General features: G+C 41.3%; 1 protein-coding gene across 11 annotated transcripts in view; it reads right to left on the reverse strand.

Moving 5' to 3' along the window:
• Window positions 1–9,319, reverse strand: part of DNAAF4 (dynein axonemal assembly factor 4) — an 88,712-nt gene extending 79,393 nt beyond the window's left edge. For 3 of the 11 annotated variants that reach the window (XR_004666523.4, XR_010109923.1, XR_004666522.3), the window contains exons 1-3: window positions 8,109–9,312; window positions 7,614–7,761; window positions 916–1,049 (exon numbers count right to left, since the gene is read on the reverse strand). Coding sequence is in view for 7 of the 11 variants with exons in the window: in XM_055098535.2 (XP_054954510.1) it covers window positions 916–1,049; window positions 7,614–7,761; window positions 8,109–8,231 (405 nt within the window). In the remaining 4 variants the exon portion in view is untranslated. Of the gene's footprint in view, window positions 1–915; window positions 1,050–7,613; window positions 7,762–8,108 lie in introns of all 11 variants that reach the window. The other 8 variants (XM_055098535.2, XM_034938791.4, XM_034938792.3 and 5 more) reach the window with 5 other exon arrangements.
• Between the last annotated feature and the right edge of the window lie 14,497 nt (window positions 9,320–23,816).

Genomic DNA, 23,816 nt, shown 5'->3' on the forward strand with positions numbered 1-23,816 from the left:
AGATAAATCTATTGAGACAGGAAATAGATAAGCAGTTGCCTAGGACTAAGTGTTAGGGGAAATGGGGAGTGGCTGCTAAGGGGTATTGGTGCTTTTTGGGGGGTGATGAAAATGTTCTAAAATTGACTGTAGTAATGGTTACACAACTCTGAATGTACTAAAAACTATTAAATTGTACACTTTAAATGGGTAAATTATATGGAATGTGAATTGTTTCTCAAAAAGTATATTGCTGATTAAAACTTTCACTTAAAACCCTTAACAGTTAAAAAAATTTGACAATGTTTTAAATATGCTTTTCTTGTTTTAAAATCATATCTGTTATTCCAAGATTTAAAAAGAAGTAAAACACTTGCACCATTGAAACTTTATTTTTACTCCCCTAGAAATAGAACCCTCTCCCTGAAACAACTGTCCAACTTTTACACCTTTGACTTTCATTCAGATTTCAAGAACAAATATGGGCCGGGCACGGTGGCTCACGCCTCTAATCCCAGCACTTTGGGAGGCCGAGACGGGCAGATCACGAGGTCATGAGATCGAGACCATCCCGGCTAACACGGTGAAACCCTGTCTCTACTAAAAACACAAAAAAATTAGCCTGGCATGGTGGCAGGTGACTGTAGTCCCAGCTACTCAGGAGGCTGAGGCAGGAGAATGGCGTGAACCTGGGAAGTGGAGCTTGCAGTGAGTCCAGATCACCGCACTGCACTCCAGCCTGGGCAACAGAGTGAGACTCGGTCTCAAGAAAAAAAAAACACACACATATAAATAGCAGACAGCCTATATAACACAGTAAGTCCTCTAAACAAAGTATGAAGAAAATGCTGAGGAAGTCCAGCAGCTGGAACTCACTATCCTCACATAGTCTACTATTATCTCTTTAGAGGACTTGCCTGTCATTCTACAACTTACCTTCATCATGACACTTAGTGCATATTTTTGATCTTCCCGCTTTGCTGCAGCTTTTGCTTCTGTAGCTTCTTTTGCTCTCTCTTGTGCTTGTAAAATAGATTTTTCTCTAATTCTTTGCATCATCTCTTTGTCAACTAAAATGTACAGAATATTGCTAAATTAGAACTATGACAAATTTGCTTTACTTATGAGAAAACTACTTAAATAAACTGACCCAGGATGAGATTTCTTTGTACCCAACTTCACAAGGAACATGGAAAATATTTTTCAATATTAAACTGGCCAAGAAGCTAATGTTAAAAGGTAAGCAACTAACTGTAATAATAATCAATGACTAGAGAATGAAGGGGGTGGAGAGGAAGAAGAAGGGATGGGGGAGGGACACAAGAGGCAGGTAATGAGAAGGAGAGGGTGAGGATGAAGGTGCAAGGACACATTTATCCTCTTCCTTCTCTGTTAAGAAACTAGGGCTATTTTCTTATAAACCTGATCACAATAAATCATCATTTATATAATATATTATATATTATATATATATTATATATTATATATATTATATATAATATATTATATATATATTATATATTATATACATAATATTTATAATATATTATATATAATATTAATTATATATAATATAATATATATTAATTAATATATAATATAATATATATTAATTATATATAATAAATATATATTAATTATATATAATATATAATATTTAATATAATATATAATATATATTATTATATAATAATATAATAGGTAAGGTTATATATATATTTATATATATTATATTTTATATAATATTATATATAAATATATATAAAACCTTACCATTCACAGCTTGTTTGTTTGTTTTCCTGAGACGAGGTCTCTCTCTGTCACCCAGGCTGGAGTGCAGTTAAGCAATCACAGCTTACTGCAACCTTAACCTCCTGGGCTCAAGCAATCCTCCTACCTCAGCTTCATGAGTAGCTGGGACTACAGGTGTGTGCCACCATATCTGGCTAATTTTTAAATTTTATGTAGAGACGAGGTCTCACTATATTGCCCAGGCTGGTCTTGAACTCCTGGGCTCAAGCGATGCTCCTACCTTGGCCTCCCAAAGTGCTAGAATTACAGGCATGAGCCACCCCGCAAGATCTCACAGTTATCTTTATATTTGATGTGGCCCAATGTTTCACAAACTGCAGGCTGCGATCCGTTAATGGGTAAATTATCTTACAAAGGGAAGGATCAGAGCCTGAGGGAAAAGATCTAGCCTTTAAGCAGAAAAAAAAAACAGAAGGGGAGAGGACAAAACTTGAGGGGAAGGCAAAGTAGGGGAGAGTAGATAAGGGGTGGGTAGAGGGATGAATCATACCCCAGGCATGGGTTCTTAACCTTTTTTGTGCAGCAGACACCTTGGCAGAGTAGTGAATCCTTATAAATCCTTTCACAATGTTTTAAAATGTATGAAATAAAATATACAGGTCTACAAAGAAACTCAGTTATATCAAAACACTTATAAAACATTAAGAAATAAAATTGTGATATACTTTTGTTTTTAAGCCGGAGTCTTGCTCTGTTGCCAGGCTGGAGTGCCATGGTCCGATCTCAGCTCACTGCAACCCCCGCCTCCTGGGTTCAAGCAATTTTCCTGCCTCAGCCTCCCAAGTAGCCGGGACTATGGGTGGGCATCACCACGCCCACCTAATTTTTATATTTTTAGTACAGACGGGGTTTCACCATGTTGGCCAGGATGGTCTTGATCTCCCGACCTTGTGATCCGCCCGCCTCGGCCTCCCAAAGTGCTGGGATTACAGGCGTGAGCCACTGCGGACGGCCAAATTGTGATACACGGTTATGTGCTTCTTTATTAATGCATTAATATATAGCAACAAGTCTAATATTGTAATTTCAAAGCAGAGTATAAAAGAGGTATCTCTGATATAAACATACTTTTGTTTTTGTTGATACTACTTGCTATGGTCTGAATGTTTATGTCTCCCTAAAACTCTTATGTTAAAATCCCAACCCTTAATGTGATGTTATTTGGAGGTGAGGCCTTTTGGGAGGTAATGTCCTTATACAGAAGGCCCCAGAAAGCAGACTTGCCCCTTCCACCATGTGAGGACACAGTACGGTGCCATCTACAGGAAAGTGAGCCCTCACCGCATACCAAACCTGCCAGGACCTTGATCTGGACTTCCCAGCCTACAGGACTGTGAGAAATAAATTTCTGTTGTTTATAAGCTTCTCAGTTGATGGTATTTTGTTATAGTACCCAAACAGACTAAGATACTACTATTGTTTGTTGCCTATCTTCACAATTGAAGAGAATGTTAAATATCAGTTAGAGGTAAGTAAAAGTGTGTAATTTTATTCATCTAAGATCTTGGCTAAGAACTAGGACTGAAATTAGGTCTGAAGCCTCTTCTCATCTCTCCTCCTGTTTAAAAACAGGAAGGTAGACAGCTAAGTCAGCTTCAGCGGCAGAAGTAACTGGAAGAACATTAACTTCCCAAATGAAATACTCCATGTCTAATAGAAATAAAGAGTGTATCAAGAAGGAATTTCCAGAAAAAATGAGAAAAATTAGAGTTTGAATAATGAGGTAGACAGTCTACGTGTATAAACTGGAGTTCCACAATATTTTATGTGAAAAAAAATGGTTAAATAAATAATCCCACTGAATTGCAAGTAAAATTGAGTTTGATTTCTTTTTTTTGAGAGAGGATCACATACTGTCACCCAGGTTGGAGTGCAGCATTATGAGCATGGCTTAATGCAGCCTCCACCTCTTGGGCTCAAGTGATCCTCCAACCTCAGCCTCCCAAGTAGCTGGGACTATAAGGCACATGCCACTATGCCCGGCTAATTTTTTTTTTTTAATAGAGGTGAAGTCTCCCTATGTTGCCCAGGCTGGTCTTGAATTCCTGGGCTCAAATGATCCTCCCACCTTGGCCTCCTAAAGTGCTGAGATTACTTTAGGCATGAGCCACTGTACCTGGCAAAACTGAGTTTGATTTCTTTCTTGTTTTTTTTTTTTTGAGACCGAGTTTCGCTCTTGTTGCCCAGGCTGAAGTGCAATGGCACAATCTCGGCTCACCGCAACCTCCGCCTCCCGGGTTAAAGTGATTCTCCTGCCTCAGCCTCCTGAGCAGTTGGGATTGCAGGTATGCGCCACCATGCCCGGCTAATTTTGTATTTTTAGTAGAGACGGGGTTTCTCCATGTTGGTTAGGCTGGTCTCGGACTCCCAACCTCAGATGATCAGCCCGCCTCGGCCTACCAAAGTGCTGGGATTACAGGCGTGAGCCACCGCGCCCGGCAAACTGAGTTTGATTTCTAAAGGAATCTCAAACCTGGTTTCTGAAGTAGAATCAATGTTCATTGTGATATAAATTAGTGGTTTTTTATTTTTTATTTTTTTTGAGATGGAGTCTCGCTCTGTTGCCCAGGCTGGAGTGCAGTGGTGAGATCTCAGCTCACTGCAACCTCCACCACCCGGGTTCAAGCGATTCTCCTGCATCAGCCTCCCAAGTAGCTGGGACTACAGGCATCCACTACCACGCCCGACTAATTTTTGTATTTTTAGTAGAGACAGGGTTTCACCATGTTGGCCAGGCTGGTCTCAAACTCCTGACCTCAGGTGATTCACCTGCCTCGGCCTCCCAAAGTGATGGGATTACAAGCATGAGCCACTGCGCTCAGCTTAAGTCAGTTTTAAGACTGTTTTGATTTGTCTAAATCAGAGGTTGGCAAACTATGACCCATGGGCCAAATCCGACCTGCTACCTGTTTCCCCTCAGCCCACAAGCCTTGAATAATTTTTACATTTTTAAATGGATGAAAAAAATCAAAATAACATTTTGTGGCATTTAAAAATTAGATGAAATTCAAATTTCATTGTCCATAAATATGAATCACCTGTGGCTACTTTTGTGCTACAATGGCAGAGCTGAATAGATATGACAGAGACCATATGGCCTGCGAAGTCTAAAATACCATCTGGTCCTTTACAGAAAAAGTTAATTTACAAGAGTCAAAATAAATGTACATTCAATTTTAGGTAAGAAGTCAAAACAGACTGGGTGTGTTTTATGACATCCTCAGGCCCCAACATAGACTTACTGAGTCACAGAGGAAGTAAGAGGTCAAAAAACAGGAACCTGATTCTTTAAAACTCTTTAGGTAGTCTGGGGCTCACTAAAAAAAAAAAAAAAAAAATTAAGTAAACTGGCTATGTTAACCTACCTTAACCAGTATTCTCTGAGCTGAATACCCGATCTTAGAAAAATAAATTCTACCTTGGTCTTGGAAATTAAAAATTAAATTCCACTACAAGATACCAAGAAAGCCTTGATAGAAAGAATGGTTGCAACTCTTTCTACCCTCAAGAGTCCATATTCAAGGCTTAATGCCAAAGGCTTAAAAGAAATTCCAGGCAGTAGTCTGGGTGTAGTGGCTCACGCCTGAAATCCCAGCATTTGGGAGGCCAAAGTGGGAGGATCACTTGAGCCTAGGAGTTCAAGACCTATCGGCAACATAGTGAGACCCTGTCTCTACAAAAATAAAAATAATGACCTAGGTGTTTTGGTGCACACCTGTAGTCCCTGCTACTCAGGAGGTCGAGGCAGGAGAATTGCTGGAACCTAGGAGTTTGAGGTTACAATGAGCTATGGTAACACCAACCGCACTCCAGCGTTGGTGATAGAGTGAGATTCTATCTCTTAAAAAACTCAAAATTAAAAAAAATAAATTCCAGGCAGTAAACATAAAGTATTAGAAAACATGACAACTAAAGAAGGAAGGAGGAAAACAGGGCTAAAGCAGTAGAGGACAATTACTGACTATGGAAGCTGATCTTGGTATTAGTACAAAGTACTGACAACTAGCTTAGTAAGACTACAGAGAACTAGCTTTAAAACTGGGGATGTCAGGCCGGTCGCGGTGGCTCATGGCTGTAATCCCGGCACTTCAGGAGGCCAAGGCGGGTGGATCACTTGAGGTCAGGAGTTTGAGACCAGCCTGGCCAACATATAGTGAAACCTTGTCTCTACTAAAAAATACAAAAATTAGCTGGACGTGGTGGCACGTGCCTGTAGTCCCAGCTACTTGGGAGGCTGAGGCTGAAGAATCACTTAAACCTAGGGAGGCGGAGGTTGCAGGGAGCCGAGATCGCACCACTGCACTCCAGCCTGGGTGACTGAGCGAGACTCTGTCTCTCAAAACAAACAAACAACAACTGGGGATTTCAACTTTGGCTGCACATTATAATTCCTGGAAAGCTTTTCAAAAACTTCCAACACCTGAGTCCTATTCCCAGAAACTGATTTCACTGGATTAGAGTATTATTTTAAAATTCCACAGCTGATTCAAATATGTAGCCAGGGTTGGGAACATCTGCTCTAGAGTGAAACTGCTAAGGCTCCAGTTCCAGGCTGCCAGTCAGTAGCTGTGTGATTTTGCCAATTACTCAAACTTTCCATATGTCAGTAGCCTCCCCTGTAAAAAAAAAAAGGGTAATAATACCTAAGTGACAGGTTGTTTCATGGAATTACAGGCATGTTAACACCTAATGCAAAGTTAAGTACTCAATAAAGGCTATATATCAGGAGGGCTTATCCTTAAGATATGAGCCCACATCTTCTGCTTAATGTGCTCTAACTTTGACTAATTCAGCCTTAGGTTTATTTAAATGGCTGCTGAAGCACTGTATCACTTAAATCAGGCTCATAAGCCTTTTTTTTTTTTTTCTAAAACAGCAATTGAATGAGTTCAGGATATGCCACCCCAAAATATGCTGCTTTCATATAGCGATCATTTTGAGTTAAAGGCACTTGAAAGCAGCAAATGCAGGGAGAGGTTTTGTCCGAACTCCTCTTATCTGCCTAAAAACAGATTTTCCAAAGGAACCCAAGTGTCATAAATCTCTTCCCCTGGAGTTTCATTAACCAGGGAATATTGACTATTCTCCCAGAAAAGGAAACTACAAGTCAACACCACACTCTGACAAATTTTCTTAAAAACTATCACATTTCCTATCTATTCTTCTAAGGATCCATTCATCTTTCCTAAAAATCATTTCCTGTTCTAAGCGGCCTACATCCCCTCCCCCTTCCCCTATTAAGACAGTCCCTAAGCTCTCAAATCTCACCGCTTGGGGGGTATTCACTTTTTTCCCTGTGATGCCCTCAAGCACTAATATTAAAAATTCATAAATTTCTATACATTTTCTTCTGTCAATCCTTCTGTTGTTAGTTTATTTTATAGACCCAGCTATTGAACCTTGGAGAGTAAAAGGAAAGTCTATCTGGCCGGGTGTGGTGGCTCGCACCCGTAATCCCAGCACTTTGGGAGGTCAAGGCGGGTGGATCACTTAATGACCGGTCAGGAGTGTGAGACCAGCCTGGCCAACATGGCAAAACGCTCTACTAAAAATACAAAAAAATTTAGCCGGGCGTGGTGGCGGACACCTATAATCCCAGCTACTTGAGAGGGTGAGGTAGGAGAATCCCTTGAACCCCGGGGGCAGAGGTTGCAGTAAGCCGAGATCATGTCACTGCACTCCAGCCTGGGCGACAGAGCAAGACTCTTAAAAAAAAAATCTATCTTCCCCTACACAATATAGGTGCTTCAGAATAAAAATTTTTAAAAGGTCTGAAACCGAAAAGGTACAACCAGATGAACATCTTTTAATAAAGAACTTACCACCCGTCACAGAAAGGGTCTCCCACATGGCCGCTTCTTTTTTATACAAGGTGAAGACAATGGTGTCATTCCCAATCTTTGCTTTGCTGCTCTCATCGTCTATGGGAGCATAAAGAAATGCCTCAAATAAAAATGGAGGAAAGTTGACCTATGCAGAAGGGTGAAAACAGAAACTAAGTTAATTACACAAATTAAGCACGCGTATTAATCAACACGTGAAAAAGGTAAAATAACTTTCTAAAAGGCCCACTAAATTTATGCCAGGTATTGAAAGATTAGCAAGGCATATGAGGAAGCCCTGGATAAAAGTAGTCTCTGATCTGATTATCTGTCTACAGATGGTGTGTTACCTGTATGGGATTCATTTTTTTAATAGGATTAAAAATTTAGGACGTTTATCTGCAAAGATGAGCCTGTTGCTCGTGCCCAGCTCCGCTCTTGCAGAAGCTTCGGACCACACCCCCGGAGACCGGCAGGCAAGACTTGCATTCTTACCTTCAGATAGTTTTCCGTGCAGAACACGTCCGTGTCTCTGACGCACACGCCTTTGAGGGGCAGAGACAGAAAGACCGCAGTCTTCGTCTGCTGCCAGCTGTAATCGCTAACCTGAAGGGGCATTCCGGTAGCAACGGGAGCGGATAGCGCGGCTGGTTGCTTCTTGCGCCTGCTTGGTTGCTAGGGAAGCTGGGGTTACCATGCGCCAGCCCTTCCGGGTCAGGCCGGCCGGGAGCCCGGCGTTCCCAGCGTGCTCCGGCGCCACCACCTCGCGGACTCCATGCGTGACTATCCAGGCGCCCAGACCAGAGAGTGATGCCGATTCTTAGGGTTACCTTACGATCTGAGCGAATGTTCAAAGAAGTAGGCCCATACCCTCTGCTTGAGAAAAAAAAAAAAAAAAGCACTCCGTGGGTCGGGCGCGCTGGCTCACGCCTGTAATCCCAGAACTTTGGGAGGCCGAGGCGGGCGGATCACCTGAGGTTGGGAGTTCGAGACCAGCCTGACCAATATGGAGAAACCCCGCCTCTACTAAAAATACAAAATTAGCCGGGCGTGGTGGTGCATGCCTGTAATCTCAGCTACTCTGGAGGCTGAGGCAGCAGAATCGCTTGAACCCGGGAGGCAGGGGTCGCAGTGAGCCGAAATCGCGCCATTGCACTCCAGCCTGGGAAACAAGAGCGAAACTCCGTCTCAAAAAAAAAAGAAAAGAAAAAGAAAGAAAGAAAGAAAAAAGCACTTCCAGCCTCATAATGCGATAATGCTAAGGAGGGCTGTGGGCATAAGGCTCGGGAAAGCAGCCCATGAGGAGCAGGTGCAATGCCCATACGCCCTTGGTGCAGTGTCTTGTCTGTTTATTCTGACTGAGGCTATTAAGAGTTAGCGCTAGTTGTTCTGTTTTGCAAATTTCTTGGTCATACAGACTGTGAGCAAATGTGAACCTGAAAGAGCCAATCCGTCAACATCCAGAGTGGCTAACTGGGTCTAAATTTAAAATAGAGACACGTGGTCATTTACCTACTAGAGGTCACACATGGACTCTGCGTTCTCCCCAAACCCACACCTCTGTTGAGTGTTGGGTCTTATAGGGCTCACCTGCCTCAACCAATCAGGGCTCAGCTGTATCAACCAATCAGAACTAAGTGCGGTTCAATCCTTCATTTGTATAAACGAACCTGACTGGGAACCTGGGCAGAAACTTTTGCTGTAAAACCCAAACCCTCCCTTTGTTCTCTGGAATGCACCTTTGTTTTACACCTAAGGCTTCAACTCCCCAGTTTGCAAACTGTTCCCTGAAATAGTTGCTTTGCTCCAAATTCCTCTTCAGAAAACGTTTGTTCACAACACATACCAGGAGCTTGTCTAAAACTATTGTATCCTGCAAATCCTATTAACTGTAAGGCCGCCAAAAGCACCTATATAGGTTTTGCTCCAAAGTTTGAAAACTGAGGAGAAACGACCCTATGATTCATCTGACAAATGCTTTGCTACAAATCTGGAATAGGGTAAATTGGAATTACACTGACACATTCCGTAAGTGCTTAAGTAGAATCTGAACTTAAGTGCTGCAGAGAAGCTTGAAGATTATGTAGTCTTATTCTACATATTTAAGGAATCTGAAACCTATACACAAACCATTTTCGTATAGATTAGTAGCAGACCATCATTAAAATCCTGATCTCTTAACTCCCATTACAATGTTTTTGCTCCAGGCTGCTTTCTGTACACCCAGTTTATAAATTGCTGGGATAAAACAGTGAATGTATACAATATTTAGATACACACAAATTACTTCCCACTTGGGGCTTTTGATTTTCAACTTTTTTGAACTTTAAAAAAACAAAACAAAACAAAAAAAACAGAGAAACTGGGCCTTTGTGGAAATCTGAAAGTATAATACAAAACCCTGGATTTTAAACTTATTTACTTTTGGAAGCCTTTCTTTCACACAAATTTCAATGCTCCTTAGAAATTCATTGAGGAAAGATAAGGAGCAACAGACTTGAAGAGAAAACCATCTTTTCCCCAAAATAGGGCACCCTCACTACCTTAGCAGTTCATCATCTCAAGCTTCTGGTAACTTTGAATACTGGGAGTCATCCTAGACTTGCTTTCCCTTGTCCCTTTAAGCTGAGAAACCCACGAATCCCATGGACTTTTTTTTTTTAATTTCTTTTGTCATTTTCCCCCTTTTGTTCTATTCCTACTTTTACCGTATTGTTTCCAAATCTTACATTATCTTCTAAAGACAGGGTTTATGCATTTCTTTCATATAAAATGTTAAAGTCCAGGTTCTCCCACTATACAGAAATATGTGAGATTTTATATGCATGAAAGATAATAATGTAAAGGATACTTTGTGCTGTCGGGGATTTCAGGAAAATCTGTTAGCAATCACTTTGCTAAACACATACACACCTCTGCAGTGAAATTATTCTCCTGACTACCATGATCCTACTAAACTTTTAGACTCTGAATGAATTATACCTTAAAAACTTGTCAAGTTGGCCGGGCGTGGTGGCTCATGCCTGTAATCCCAGCACTTTGGAAGGCCGAGGTGGGCGGATCACCTGAGGTCGGGAGTTCAAGACCAGCCTGACGAACATAGAGAAAGCTCGTTTCTACTAAAAATACAAAATTAGCCAGGCATGGTGGCACATGTCTGTAATCCCAGCTACTCGGGAGGCTGAGGCAGGAGAATTGCTTGAACCCAGGAGGCAGAGGTTGCCATGAGCTGAGAGCGTGCCATTGCACTCCAGCCTGAGCAACAAGAGTGAAACTGAGTCTCAAAAAAAAAAAAAAAAATTGGAAACTTAAAAAAAAATACCTGTATGATATTGGAGTAAGAAAGGATTTTTTTGTTGTTGTTTTTTCAGACGGAGTCTCACTCTGTCACCAGGCTGGAGTGCAGTGGCGCGATCTCGGCTCACTGCAACCTCCACCTCCGGGGTTCAAGCGATTCTCCTGCCTCAGCCTCCTGAGTAGCTGGGACTATGGGCATGCACCACGAAGCCCAGCTAATTTTTGTATTTTTAGTAGGGACGGGGTTTCACCGTGTTGGCCAAGATGGTCTCGATCTCCTGACCTCATGATCCGCCCACCTCGGCCTCCCAAAGTGCTGGGATTACAGGCGTGAGCCACTGTGCCTGGCAGGATTTCTTTCTTTCTCTCTCTTTCTTTTTTTTTTTTTTTGAGGCGGAGTCTCGCTCTTTCGCCCAGGCTGAAGTGCAGTGGCGCTATCTCGGCTCACTGCAAGCTCCGCCTCCTGGGTTCACGCCATTCTCCTGCCTCAGCCGCCCTAGTAGCTGGGACTACAGGTGCCCGCCACCGCATCCGGCTGATTTTTTGCATTTTTAGTAGAGACGGGGTTTCACCGTGTTAGCCAGGATGGTCTCGATCTCCTGACCTCGTGATCAACCCACCTCGGCCTCCCAAAGTGCTGGGATTACAGGTGTAAGCCACCACGCCCGGCCAGGATTTCTTAAATATAACATAAAAAGCACTCATTAGGGAGGCAAAAAATTAAAAACGAACTAAAATTAAGAAGTGGTGCTCACTGGGCTGGGCGGGGTGGCTCACGCCTGTAATCCCAGCACTTTGGGAGGCCGAGGCAGGTGGATCACTTGAGGTTAAGAGTTTGAGACCAGCCTGGCCAACATGGTGAAACCCCGTCTCTATTAAAAATACAAAAATTAGCCAGAGGTGGTGGTGTGTGCCTGTAATCCCAGCTACTCAGGAGGCTGAGGCAGGAGAATTGCTTGAACCTGGGAGGTGGAAGTTGCATTGAGCCGAGATCATGCCACTGCACTCCAGCCTAGGCAACAAGAGCAAGACTCTGTCTCAAAAGAAAAAAAAAGAGAAAAAAAAAAGAAGAAGTGGTGCTCACCAAAAGGCATAATAAAGACTATTAAGATCTCTGAAATATGCCCTTCAGCCAGAGACACAGGGACATTTGTGGTTGAACAAGATGAATTCATTGCTCACTGAACAAGAGAGAACACACATCATGGGGTGTCTCAGTAAGACAGTTTTAGAATTTAGGGGAAGGAGGTTTGGTTCCCCATAGTATGAGTGTTTTCAGAAAGCAAGGGTAATCTATTGATGGAGTTCAGGACATGCTACCCCAAATTATGACACTTTAATTAAATTTTTAAAATTTAAATATTTAAAAATTAATTATTTTAAGCTGAAGGAATTGCAGCTCATATCCTTTGTGTTATTAGGTTTTCCTATGACTTTTCATTCTCTATCAAACCTAGCATAAAAATGCTCAGGTTTAATCATTTCTTCCATTCTTCATGTCCTTAAGAAGGTTCCCATGTTATGTAAACTTATGTTGAATAAATTTGTATGTTTTTTGTCTTGTTAATCTCTCTTTTCTTACAAAGGCCCCAGTCAAGAACTTAGAAGGGTAGAAGGAGAAGATATTTTTTCTTCCCTACGTGATGACTGGTAAAAAAAAGTAGCTGTTGCTCCTGAATTACTGGGTAAATATCGAAATGAAGGCAGAAATAAAGATGTTATTTGAAACCAGTAAGAACAAAGACACAACGTACCAGAATCTCTGGGGCACATTTAAAGCAGTGTGTAGAGGGAAATTTATAGCACTAAATGCCCACAAAAGAAAGCAGGAAAGATCTAAAATCGACACCCTAACATCACAATTAAAAGAACTAGAGAAGCAAGAGCAAACACATTCGAAAGCTAGCAGAAGGCAAGAAATAACTAAGATCAGAACAGAACTGAAGGAGATAGAGACACAAAAAACCATTCAAAGAAATCAGTGAATCCAGGAGCTGGTTTTTTGAAAAGATCAACAAAATTGATAGACCTCTAGCAAGACTAATAAAGAAGAAAAGAGAAAAGAATCAAATAGACGCAATAAAAAATGATAAACGGGATATCACCACCGATACCACAGAAATACAAACTACCATCAGAGAATGCTATAAACACCTCTACGCAAATAAACTAGAAAATCTAGAAGAAATGGATAAATTCCTCGACACATACACCCTCCCAAAACTAAACCAGGAAGAAGTTGAATCTCTGAACAGACCAATAACAGGCTCTGCAATTGAAGCAATAATTAATAACCTACCAACCAAAAAAAGTCCAGGACCAGATGGATTCAGAGCCGAATTCTACTGGAGGTACAAGGAGGAGCTGGTACCATTCCTTCTGAAACTATTCCAATCAATCGGAAAAGAGGGAATCCTCCCCAACTCATTTTATGAGCCAGCATCATCCTGATACCAAAGCCTGGCAGAAACACAACAAAAAAAGATAATTTTAGGCCAATATCCCTGAGGAACATCGATGCAAAAATCCTCAATAAAATACTGGCAAACCGAATCCAGCAGCACATCAGAAAGCTTATCCACCACAATCAAGTTGGCTCCATCCCTGGGATGTAAGGCTGGTTCAATATACGCAAATCAATAAACATAATCCATCACATAAACAGAACCAAAGACAAAAACCACATGATCATCTCAATAGATGCAGAAAAGGCTTTTGACAAAATTCAATAGCCTTTCATGCTAAAAACTCTCAATAAACTAGGTATTGTTGGAACGTATCTCAAAATAATAAGAGCTATTTATGAGGAACCCACAGCCAATATCAAACTGAATGGGCAAAAACTGGAAGCATTCCCTTTGAAAACCGGCACAAGACAAGGATGCCCTCTCTCACCACTCCAATTCAATATAGTATTGGAAGTTCTGGCCAGGGCAATCAGGCAATAGAAAGCAATATAGGGTATTCAAGTAGGAAGAGAGGAAGTCAAATTGTCTCTGTTTGCAGACGACATGATTGTCTATTTAGAAAACCCCATAGCCTCAGCCCAAAATCTCCTTAAGCTGATAAGCAACTTCAGCAAAGTCTCAGGATACAAAATCAATGTGCAAAAATCACAAGCGTTCCTATACACCATTAACAGAGAACCAAATCATGAGTGAACTCCCATTCACAATTGCTACAAAGAGAATAAAATACCTAGGAATCCAACTTACAAGGGATGTGAAGGACCTCTTCAAGGAGAACTACAAAACACTGCTCAGTGAAATAAAAGAGGACACAAACAAATGGAAGACCATTCCATGCTCATGGATAGGAAAAATCAATATTGCGAAAATGGTCCTACTGCCCAAGGTAATTTATAGATTCAATGCTATCCCCAACAAGCTACCAATGACTTTCTTCACAGAATTGGAAAAAACTACTTTAAGGTTCATATGGAACCAAAAAAGAACCCGCATAGCCAAGACAATCCTAAACAAAAAGATCAAAGCTGGAGGCATTACACTACCTGACTTCAAACTATACTACAAGGCTACAGTAACCAAAACAGCATGGCACTGGTACCAAAAGAGATATATAGACCAATGGAACAGAACAGAGGCCTCAGAAATAACACTATACATCTACAACCATCTGATCTTTCACAAACCTGATAAAAACAAGCAATGGGGAAATGGTTCCCTATTTAATAAATGTGCTGGGAAAACTGTCTAGCCATATGTAGAAAGCTGAAACTGGATCCCTTCCTTACACCTTATACAAAAATTAACTCAAGATGGATTAAAGACTTAAATGTAAGACCTAAAACCATAAAAACCCTGGAAGAAAACTTAGGCAATACCATTTAGGACATAGGCATGGGCAAAGACTTCATGACTAAAGCACCAAAAGCAACGGCAACAAAAGCCAAAATTGACAAATGGGATCTAATTAAACTAAAGAGCTTCTGCACAGCAAAAGAAACTATCATCAGAGTGAACAGGCAACCTACAGAATGGGAGAAAATTTTTGCAATCTATCCATCTGACAAAGGGCTAATATCCAGAATCTACAAAGAACTTAAACAAATTTACAAGAAAAAAAAACCCCATCAAAAAGTGAGCAAAGGATATGAATGGATACTTCTCAAAAGAAGACATTTATGCATCCAACAGACATATGAAAAAATGCTTGTCATCACTGGTCATCAAAGAAATGCAAATCAAAACCACAGTGAGATACCATCTCACACCAGTCAGAATGGTGATCATTAGAACGTCAAGAAACAATAGATGCTGGAGAGGATGTGGAGAAATAGGAACACTTTTACACTTTTGGTGGGAGTGTAAATTAGTTCAACCATTATGGAAGACAGTGTGAAGATTCCTGAAGGATCTAGAACTAGAAATACCATTTGACCCAGCAATCCCATTACTGGGTATATATAAAAGATTATAAATCATGCTACTATAAAGACACATGCACACGTATGTTTACTGAGGCACTATTCACAATAGCAAAGACTTGGAACCAACCCAAATGTCCATCAATAATAGACTGGATAAAGAAAATGTGGCACATATACACCATGGAATACTATGCAGCCATAAAAAAGGAGGAGTTCACATCCTTTGCAGGGACATGGATGAATCTGGAAACCATCACTCTCAGCAAAATAGCACAAGGGCAGAAAACCAAACACCACATGTTCTCACTCATAAGTGGGAGTTGAAAAATGAGAACACATGGACACAGGGAGGGGAACATTACACACTGGGGCCTGTTGAGAGGTGGGGGGCTGAGGGAGGGATAGCGTTAGGAGAAATACCTAACGTAAGTGACAAGTTGATGGGTGCAGCAAACCAACATGGCACATGTATACCTATGTAACAAACCTGCACGTTGTGCACATGTACCTTAGAACTTAGAGTATAATAATAAAAAAAGTAGCTGTTGTACATTTTATCCAGAAAGGGGGTGTCTGTTATCTTATGGGTGACACAAAGACCTTGTTTTTGCCTATGCTTAGATAATGCTATGAAGTGGCCTTGTCTCATTTTATTGTGATCTCAGAGTACTTTTGTCTCAGCTTGGTATTCTATGAGATTTAAATTGTTAATGTTCAACAGAATAATATTATGGCCAAGCTGTGAGTGCCAGGTCAGCTTCTGAATATCAGGGGCTGCTTTTTGCCCTCTTTCTCAATAATAAACAAAGAGAACATATAAACAAAATATATAGAGAAAAAGAAACACAACCCCACAATAAAATGGGCAAATTGGCATAATCTTATTAATGTGAATACCTGCTTATTTTATAACCAGCAATTCCACTCCTATGTATCTATCTTAGAGATTTCTAGCAAGTTCCTAGGTGATGCTGATGCTTTGTGAACCACTGTCCTACAACAGGGTTTTTCAACCTCCACACTATTAACATTATAGGCTGGATCATTTTGTATAATTTAGGCTGCTCTGTGCATTTTAAGATGTTTAGCAGCATCCACCCTCTTAATTCTAGTAACACTCCTGAGTTCTAATAATAAAAGTGTCTCCAGACATTGCCAAATGTCTTCTGGGTTTCAGGGGTGGGTGGGAATAGCAAAATTTCCCTCATCTGAGAATTACTGCCCTAGAAAAAGTCTTGGTCCTATACACTAGGAAACATTTATAGGTGTTCATAGCAACTTCATAGAAAAAAACCTGAAAATAAGCCAAATGTCTTTCAACAGGTATATACACAAAACAGAATATTATACAACAATAAAAATGAGTGAATGATAGCTATACATTGGATGGATGAGTGAAAAAAGCAAGTCAAATAATATCCTCAAGAAATAATGCTATTTTATACAACTTTTACTTTTTTATTTTTCTTTTTTCTTTTTTTTGATGGAGTTTCACTCTTGTCACCCAGGCTGGAGTGCAATGGGGCATCTTGGCTCACTGCAATCTCTGCCTCCCAGGTTCAAGCGATTCTCCTGTCTCAGCCTCCCGAGTAGCTGGGATTACAGGCACCCACCACCAAGCCTGGCTAATTTTTTGTATTTTTATTAGAGTTGGGGTTTCACCATGTTGGCCAGGCTGGTCTCGAACTTCTGACCTCAGGTGATCTGTTCACTTCCATCTCCCAAAGTGCTGGGATTACAGGCATGAGCTACCATGCCTGGCCTTTATAAAACTTTTGAACAACGGAAACTAAATCCACTAGATAAGGATTCCTAGGTATGTGGTAAAACTATACAAACACTTCTCTACTTACAATGTGGTTACCTCCTGATAAACCCATCATAAGTTGAAAATATCCTATGTCAAAAATACATGTAATACACCTAACCTACCAAACACCATAGCTTAGGCTACCCTACCTTAAACATGCTCAGAACACTTACATTAGCCTACAGTTGGGCAAAGTCATCTAACATAATAAAGTGTAATAAAGTGTCTAATATACCCTGTAATTTATTGAATACTGTATTAAAAATGAAAAACAGAATGGTTGTATGGGTACTCACAGCATGGTTTCTACTGAATGCATATAGCTTTTGCATCACTGTAAAGTTAGGAAATCAAAGAGAAACCATCATAAGTCAGGGGTCGCCTGTAAAGATAGGCACTAGAAAGGAGAGTGGTTAACTCTTATGTGAAGTTCATACAAGTGGGAGCCTTTTTGGTAACCAACAGAACTGATTACCACATAGTCACACTGTATGAATTAAAACGAAGGCCCGGGATGCACATTGTGTCTCACGCCTGTAATCTCAGCACTTTGGGAGTGTCACTTCAGGCCAGGAGTTCAGGTTACAGTGGACTATGATTATGCCACTGCACTCTAGCCTGAGTAACAGAGACTCAAAAATTAAATTAAAACAATAAATAAAATAAATAAATACAATTAAAATTAAATACAGAGGTTCTCAGAATGTGGTCCTCCCCACCACCACCAGCAATATTACCATGATCTGGGGACATGTTAGAAATGCAAATTCCCAGTCTCCTTCTAGACCTATTGAACCAGAAGTTCTGGAAGTGGGGCACAGCAATCTGTGTTTTATCCAGCCTACCAGATAATTTTGATACACACCAAAGTTTGAGAACCACTAGATTAAGGGATAAGTTTTACTGGGGAAAGGGGAAACTTACAAAACCAAGAGAAAACACAGGTTTCCCCCTTCTCCCATCATCCCAAGGAGCAGCATGCTGGGGCCAGAGTAGTCTGCTGGATCTATGGTGTGGGTTTGCATAATAGGAGAGGAATCCCATTCTCTCTCTTGTTGCTCTCCTATTTATAGGGCACACACAAAAAGAATTTTGTCAGTAAGGAAACTACTAGAGCACCAGGCAGTCTGCTTACAGGCATTTATTTGTTTGTTTGTTTGTTTGTCTGAGACAGACTCTCACTCTGTCGCCCAGGCTGGAGTGCAGTGGCACGATTTCAGCTCACTGCAAGCTCCACCTCCCGGGTTCACGCCATTCTTCTGCCTCAGCCTCCCCAGTAGCTGAGACTACAGGCGCCCGCCACCATGCCCAGCTAGTTTTTTGTATTTTTAGTAGAGACGGGGTTTCACTGTGTTAGCCAGGATGGTCTTAATCTCCTGACCTCGTGATGCGCCCCCCTCGGCCTCCCAAAGTGCTGGGATTACAGGCGTGAGCCACTGCGCCCGGCCCTATAGGCATTTTTTGAAAAAGCCCATTATCCAGTATCTGGAGACCTTGGGTCAAACAGAAAGTTGTTGGAACTTGTGTTGGAAGAAACTGTCCACCCCATGAAAAGCTGAGTTCATGTGTAGCCCCTCCAACTGTGAGCCAGAAGGTCCAGGTCCCACTGGCTGGTTGCCCAGGAAAATCCAGAGAAAACACCCAAGGTCGTTTCTGTTTGATTCTGGTCATTGCATTAAAGCGTGCAATCAGAAAGCATGAAGGAGACTGACAGGTGTATTAGTCTGTTCTCACGCTGCTAATAAAGACATACCCAAGACTGGGTTATAAAGGAAAGAGGTTTAATTGACTCACAATTCTGCAAGGCTGGGGAGGCCTCAGGAATCTTACAATCTTGGTGGAAGGGAAAGCAAACACGTCCTTCTTCACATGACCGCAGCAAGGAGAAGTGCAGAGCAAAGTAGGGGGAAGCCCCTTATAAAATCATCAAATCTCATGAGAACTCACCCACTACCACAAGAGCAGCATGGAGGTAACTGCCCCCATGATTCGGTTATCACCCACTGGGTCCCCACGTTGGGATTATGGGAACTACAATTCAAGATGAGATTTGGGTGATGACACAGCCAAACCATATCACCAGGTTATTTTTTTCCTCTCTCTGTAATTTTCAGTGATAGATTTATACTTATTCCTTTTATTATTAATAGTTTATGTGTGTAAATCCATAAATTATTTTGTTTGTAAAAAATATTACAAGTTTAAAGTAAAAATTTCAAAACAATCTCTATAGTACACAAGCATACTTATTTCCTTATTTCATATCCTGAGGTTCTTAGAGAGTGTAAGCATACATTATGAAGCAAAAATTAAGTATGATTTACTATTCATAACCTAAAATTAATTACCTATAATTTTATTTACTTTTGATGTGCAAAACTCGAAATTTTGCCATTGGAAAAGGTTGCTTTCTATGTTTTCTTAACACCACTTTGGAACTTTAAAAGGCATTTAAAAAAATCCCTCATTCTAGTAGCAAGATCACTTAGGTCCACCTTAAAGGTTTTTCTTTTCTTTTTTTTTCTCTAGGAATTGAAATTCTCCAAGAACTTTTAGTTCTATTTAGTGGAGAATAGCTTTACAGACCAAACTCTAGGCACTAGGTGTTAAATGCATTAGTTATTTTACTATTTTAAATTTGGGCTTTCGGAAATGATAATGTGATTTAAAATTAAATGAGAATATCTAGGTAGAGGTCATGTAGAATGTGAAGTGACCCTGCATAATTTTCCTTTTCTTTTGGGTCCTAATATCTTAGATATATATTTATAGGGTATGAGCTTGATTGTTTTTCCTATTAGACTTGTTTTGGCACAATACCACTTATTTCATTTTTTTTTTTTTCAAAACGGAGTCTCGCTCCATTGCCCAGACTGGAGTGCTGTGGTGTGATCCTGGCTCACTGAAACCTCCACCTCCTGGGTTCAAGTGATTCTCCTGCCTCAGCTTCCCTAGTAACTGGGAGTACAGGCATGCGCCACCATGCCTGGCTAATTTTTTTGTATTTTTAGTAGAGACAGGGTTTCACCATGTTGGCCAGGCTGGTCTTGAACGCCTGACCTCAGGGGATCTATCCACCTCAGCCTCCCAAAGTGCTGGGATTACAGGCATGAGCCACCACACCTGGCCTAGTTATTTAATTAAAAAATAAAGTTTTAAGGGACTCTTAAGGAGAACAGCTATTATTAAAGAAGAATTTTGTAGGCTTAATTAATCCTTAAAGAGGATTAATAAGGGGAGAATATAAACAAACATGAAGGTTTGTTTTTGTGTCATCCACACATTTTTTAAACATTTTAAAATTGAGTTTAGTTTATAACTGAGTAGAGTTTAAAATGTTAACATTTTGTCATTAGATAAATGCAAATTCCTATTTGTATTTATTATCGATGCCAAAACATTAAACTGTTGAAAAAAATGTATTAAAGTATATCAGTATATTTAACCACATTAATTTTGAAATACAATTAATATTATTCATGAAATATTAAACCATTACCCTGTACGTGTAGCGGGACGAACCACAGACAAGAACCCCTCAGACGACACCGAGTTGTGGAAGGAAAGGGCTTTATTCAGCTGGAAGCATCAGCAGACTCACGTTTCCAAAAACCGAGCTCCCCGAGTGAGCAATTCCTGTCCCTTTTAAGGGCTTACAACTCTAACGGGGTCCGCGTGAGAGGGTCGTGATCAATTAAGCAAGCAGTGGGTACGTGACTGGGGGCTGCATGCACCGGTCATCAGAACGGAACAAAACAGGACAGGGATTTTCACAATGTTTTTCCATACAATGTCTGAAATCTATAGATAACACGAGCAGTTAGGTCAGGGGTTGATTTTTAACTACCAGGCCCAGGGCGTGATGCTGGGCTATCTGCCTGTGGATTCCATTTCTGCCTTTTAGTTTTTACTTCTTTCTTTGGAGGCAGAAATTGGGCATAAGACAATATGAGGGGTGGTCTCCTCCCTTATTCCCCCACTTTGAGAACCTCAGTCAATTAGTGGGAGTTCTCACTTTCATCCTCACTACCCATGTATTTTTGCAAGACAGATCGATAGTGATTCATATAGTACAGTTGTTCTGAAGCATTTTGGTGAACTAAGGTAGCGATGAAGCTTTTTATCATTTGAAGAAGTACAGGTAGCAAACAAGGGAGCAGTAAGCAGGTTCCTATTACTATTATAACTCCTAGTATAAGAGTTTTAAATCCTCCTAACACTGGGAACCATTTTCCAAACATGGCCCCAGGATCAAATCCATGCCACACTTGCATGGGCACATGTGACAGTTTTATCATATCTCTGACTGTGTCTTCAACTACTTGCCCTTGATCATCTACGTGTAGACAGCAATTAGTAAGGTTAAATTTCCCACAGACCCCTCCTTCAGCTGCTAGCAAGTAGTCAAGAGCCAAGCTATTTTGATAGATAGCATTTCTCATCTGAGTCTCTTGCCAGGCCAGAATAGTCAAGGCTCTATCGGTTTTATTAGTGATTCTTTCTTTTTTTTTTTTTTTTTTTTTTGAGACGGAGTCTCACTCTCGCCCAGGCTGGAGTGCAGTGGCACAATCTCGGCTCACTGCAAGCTCTGCCTCCCGGGTTCATGCCATTCTCCTGCCTCAGCCTCCCAAGTAGCTGGAACCACAGGCGCCCGCCACCACCCCCGGCTAATTTTTTGTATTGTTAGTAGAGACGGGGTTTCACCATGTTAGCCAGGATGGTCTCGATCTCCTGACCTCGTGATCCACCTGCGTTGGCCTCCCAAAGTGCTGGGATTACAGGTGTGAGCCACCGCGCCCAGCCCATATTAGTGATTATTTCTAAGACAGCTTGTAACTGTATGATTTGGTTGAGCATGTAAAAGGGGGTCTAGTATCCCCATGAACCATCTTGTGCCCAAGTAGCAGGTCCGTAATATTGTATGATTCTCTCAGGGGGCCATTCATTATCTTTCCAATTTCCTATAGCTATGCTTCTTTTTTCATGGGAAGCATAGACAGGGAAGCCCAGGAGTTCGCCTGTCTTTATGGGCAGTAGGAAGAAAGATGGTTTAATAGTGCCAATAATACAACTACCTGCCCACTGGCCAGGTAATTTAGCGTAAGCTCTATGCCCACATAGCCAGTATAATCCAGTGGGGGCTGTCCAGTCCCGGTGGGACTCCAGGTGGGTCCACATGGTTTGCAACCTTGGGAATTTACTAAATGGATTCCTTTCTGTGTGATTTGAACTCCACCAAGTGACTGTTTTTGTGGTACCGTTATACAGTTTCTGTCCCAGACAACTAAGGTGTCCTAAGGGGTGAGTGAATTATTTTCCTTCTCTAGCTATGCAATATTGTCCAATAATTGAGGCTTTTAGGGCCCAGAAATTATCAAGGTGACTCTTTTGAGCTGGGAATTCATTGGGAACTGGGTTTGTAGGTACTAATTCTCGGGCTTCCCACGGCCATTGATCTCCCATCACAGTTCCTCCACATACATAACATGAAGTGACATTGAGAGACTGGGCTACATGCTCGGCTAATTGCCAAGAAAAACAAGAAAAAAAATGTCTTGTTTTTCCTGGAATTTCTGGTACTGGCACATTTAGTTCATCTTAGAAAGTCTGAAACACTGGCTGAGCAGAGTGTTTGTAAACTTCTCCTCGAACTAAGATACTTACTCAAGGATCCAGTCCTGCCCCATCGATTCCTAAGGTCACATGCTCCCCTCTTTTCCAGCAAGGATCAAGGGGATTGGTTATTACTAGCTCTAAGGGGTTACATTGTCCCTTAGTACAGGAAGGGCCACTTTTTCCTTTCTGAAGTGGACTGGATCCTTTTCATTTTTTTATCCAAGTGGCCTAAATGACACAAGACCAGTATTCACATTCATTTCCACACAGTCCTAATTCATGACAAATGTACTTATTTTCAGTCATATCGCCTTTTTCCCAAAAAAGCCACATCCTCTTCCTAATTTACTGCCACTAATGACAGCACAGGCATCAAATTTCAAGATTATGTGTTTGGGCACCCCTTTTCCTTCTGTTCTGGCTGTTACTTTACTTGTGTCATTTACGCGTCCCCACTAGTCTTCAGCCCTTAATCTTATTTCAAAAACTGTCAGCCGCAAACGCCAGCCCATTATCTAAGCCAATTCGTAAGGGCAGTCCAAACCTAGGAATAAGGTCTCAGGGAAGCACACAGGTTACTTCGTAGGCCTTTTCAGTTCATGTTGGATAAGCTCAGAGGGGTCATAACACACAGCTGGCTGGTCGTTTCCTAGGCTACATACCTTGTACTGAGTGTCAGTATATAAACATGTTCCTTTTAAAGTTCCTAGGCATTCACAGTAACTATAGAACAGAAGGATTGTTTTAACTTGTTGCCTTACCTCAGTAACCTGATGTATACACTGAGAGCAGTCCTCCATGCGGGGAAAATCAGTGGAAGTTTTTACTATGCAAGTCCAAATTATAAGGAAAATGAGTCCCACGATGATTCTCCTCAGGCTTCGGCCGTGCGTAGACCAGTCAGCTTCCGGGTGTGACTGGAGCAGGGTTTGTCGGCCTCCTCAGAGTCACTTTGCAGGGGTTGTCCGCGCTCGGTTTTGCCTCCCAGGTTTCAGCGGCTGCTGGTTTCACATGGCTGTGGTGGATCCAGGCTGGGATTCCTTCTACCTTTACAGCCGTGGGGGTGGTCAGGATGACGGTCTGAGGTCTT

The sequence above is a fragment of the Pan paniscus genome, chromosome 16 (assembly GCF_029289425.2).
Source record: "Pan paniscus chromosome 16, NHGRI_mPanPan1-v2.0_pri, whole genome shotgun sequence".
Taxonomy (NCBI): Eukaryota; Metazoa; Chordata; class Mammalia; order Primates; family Hominidae; genus Pan; species Pan paniscus.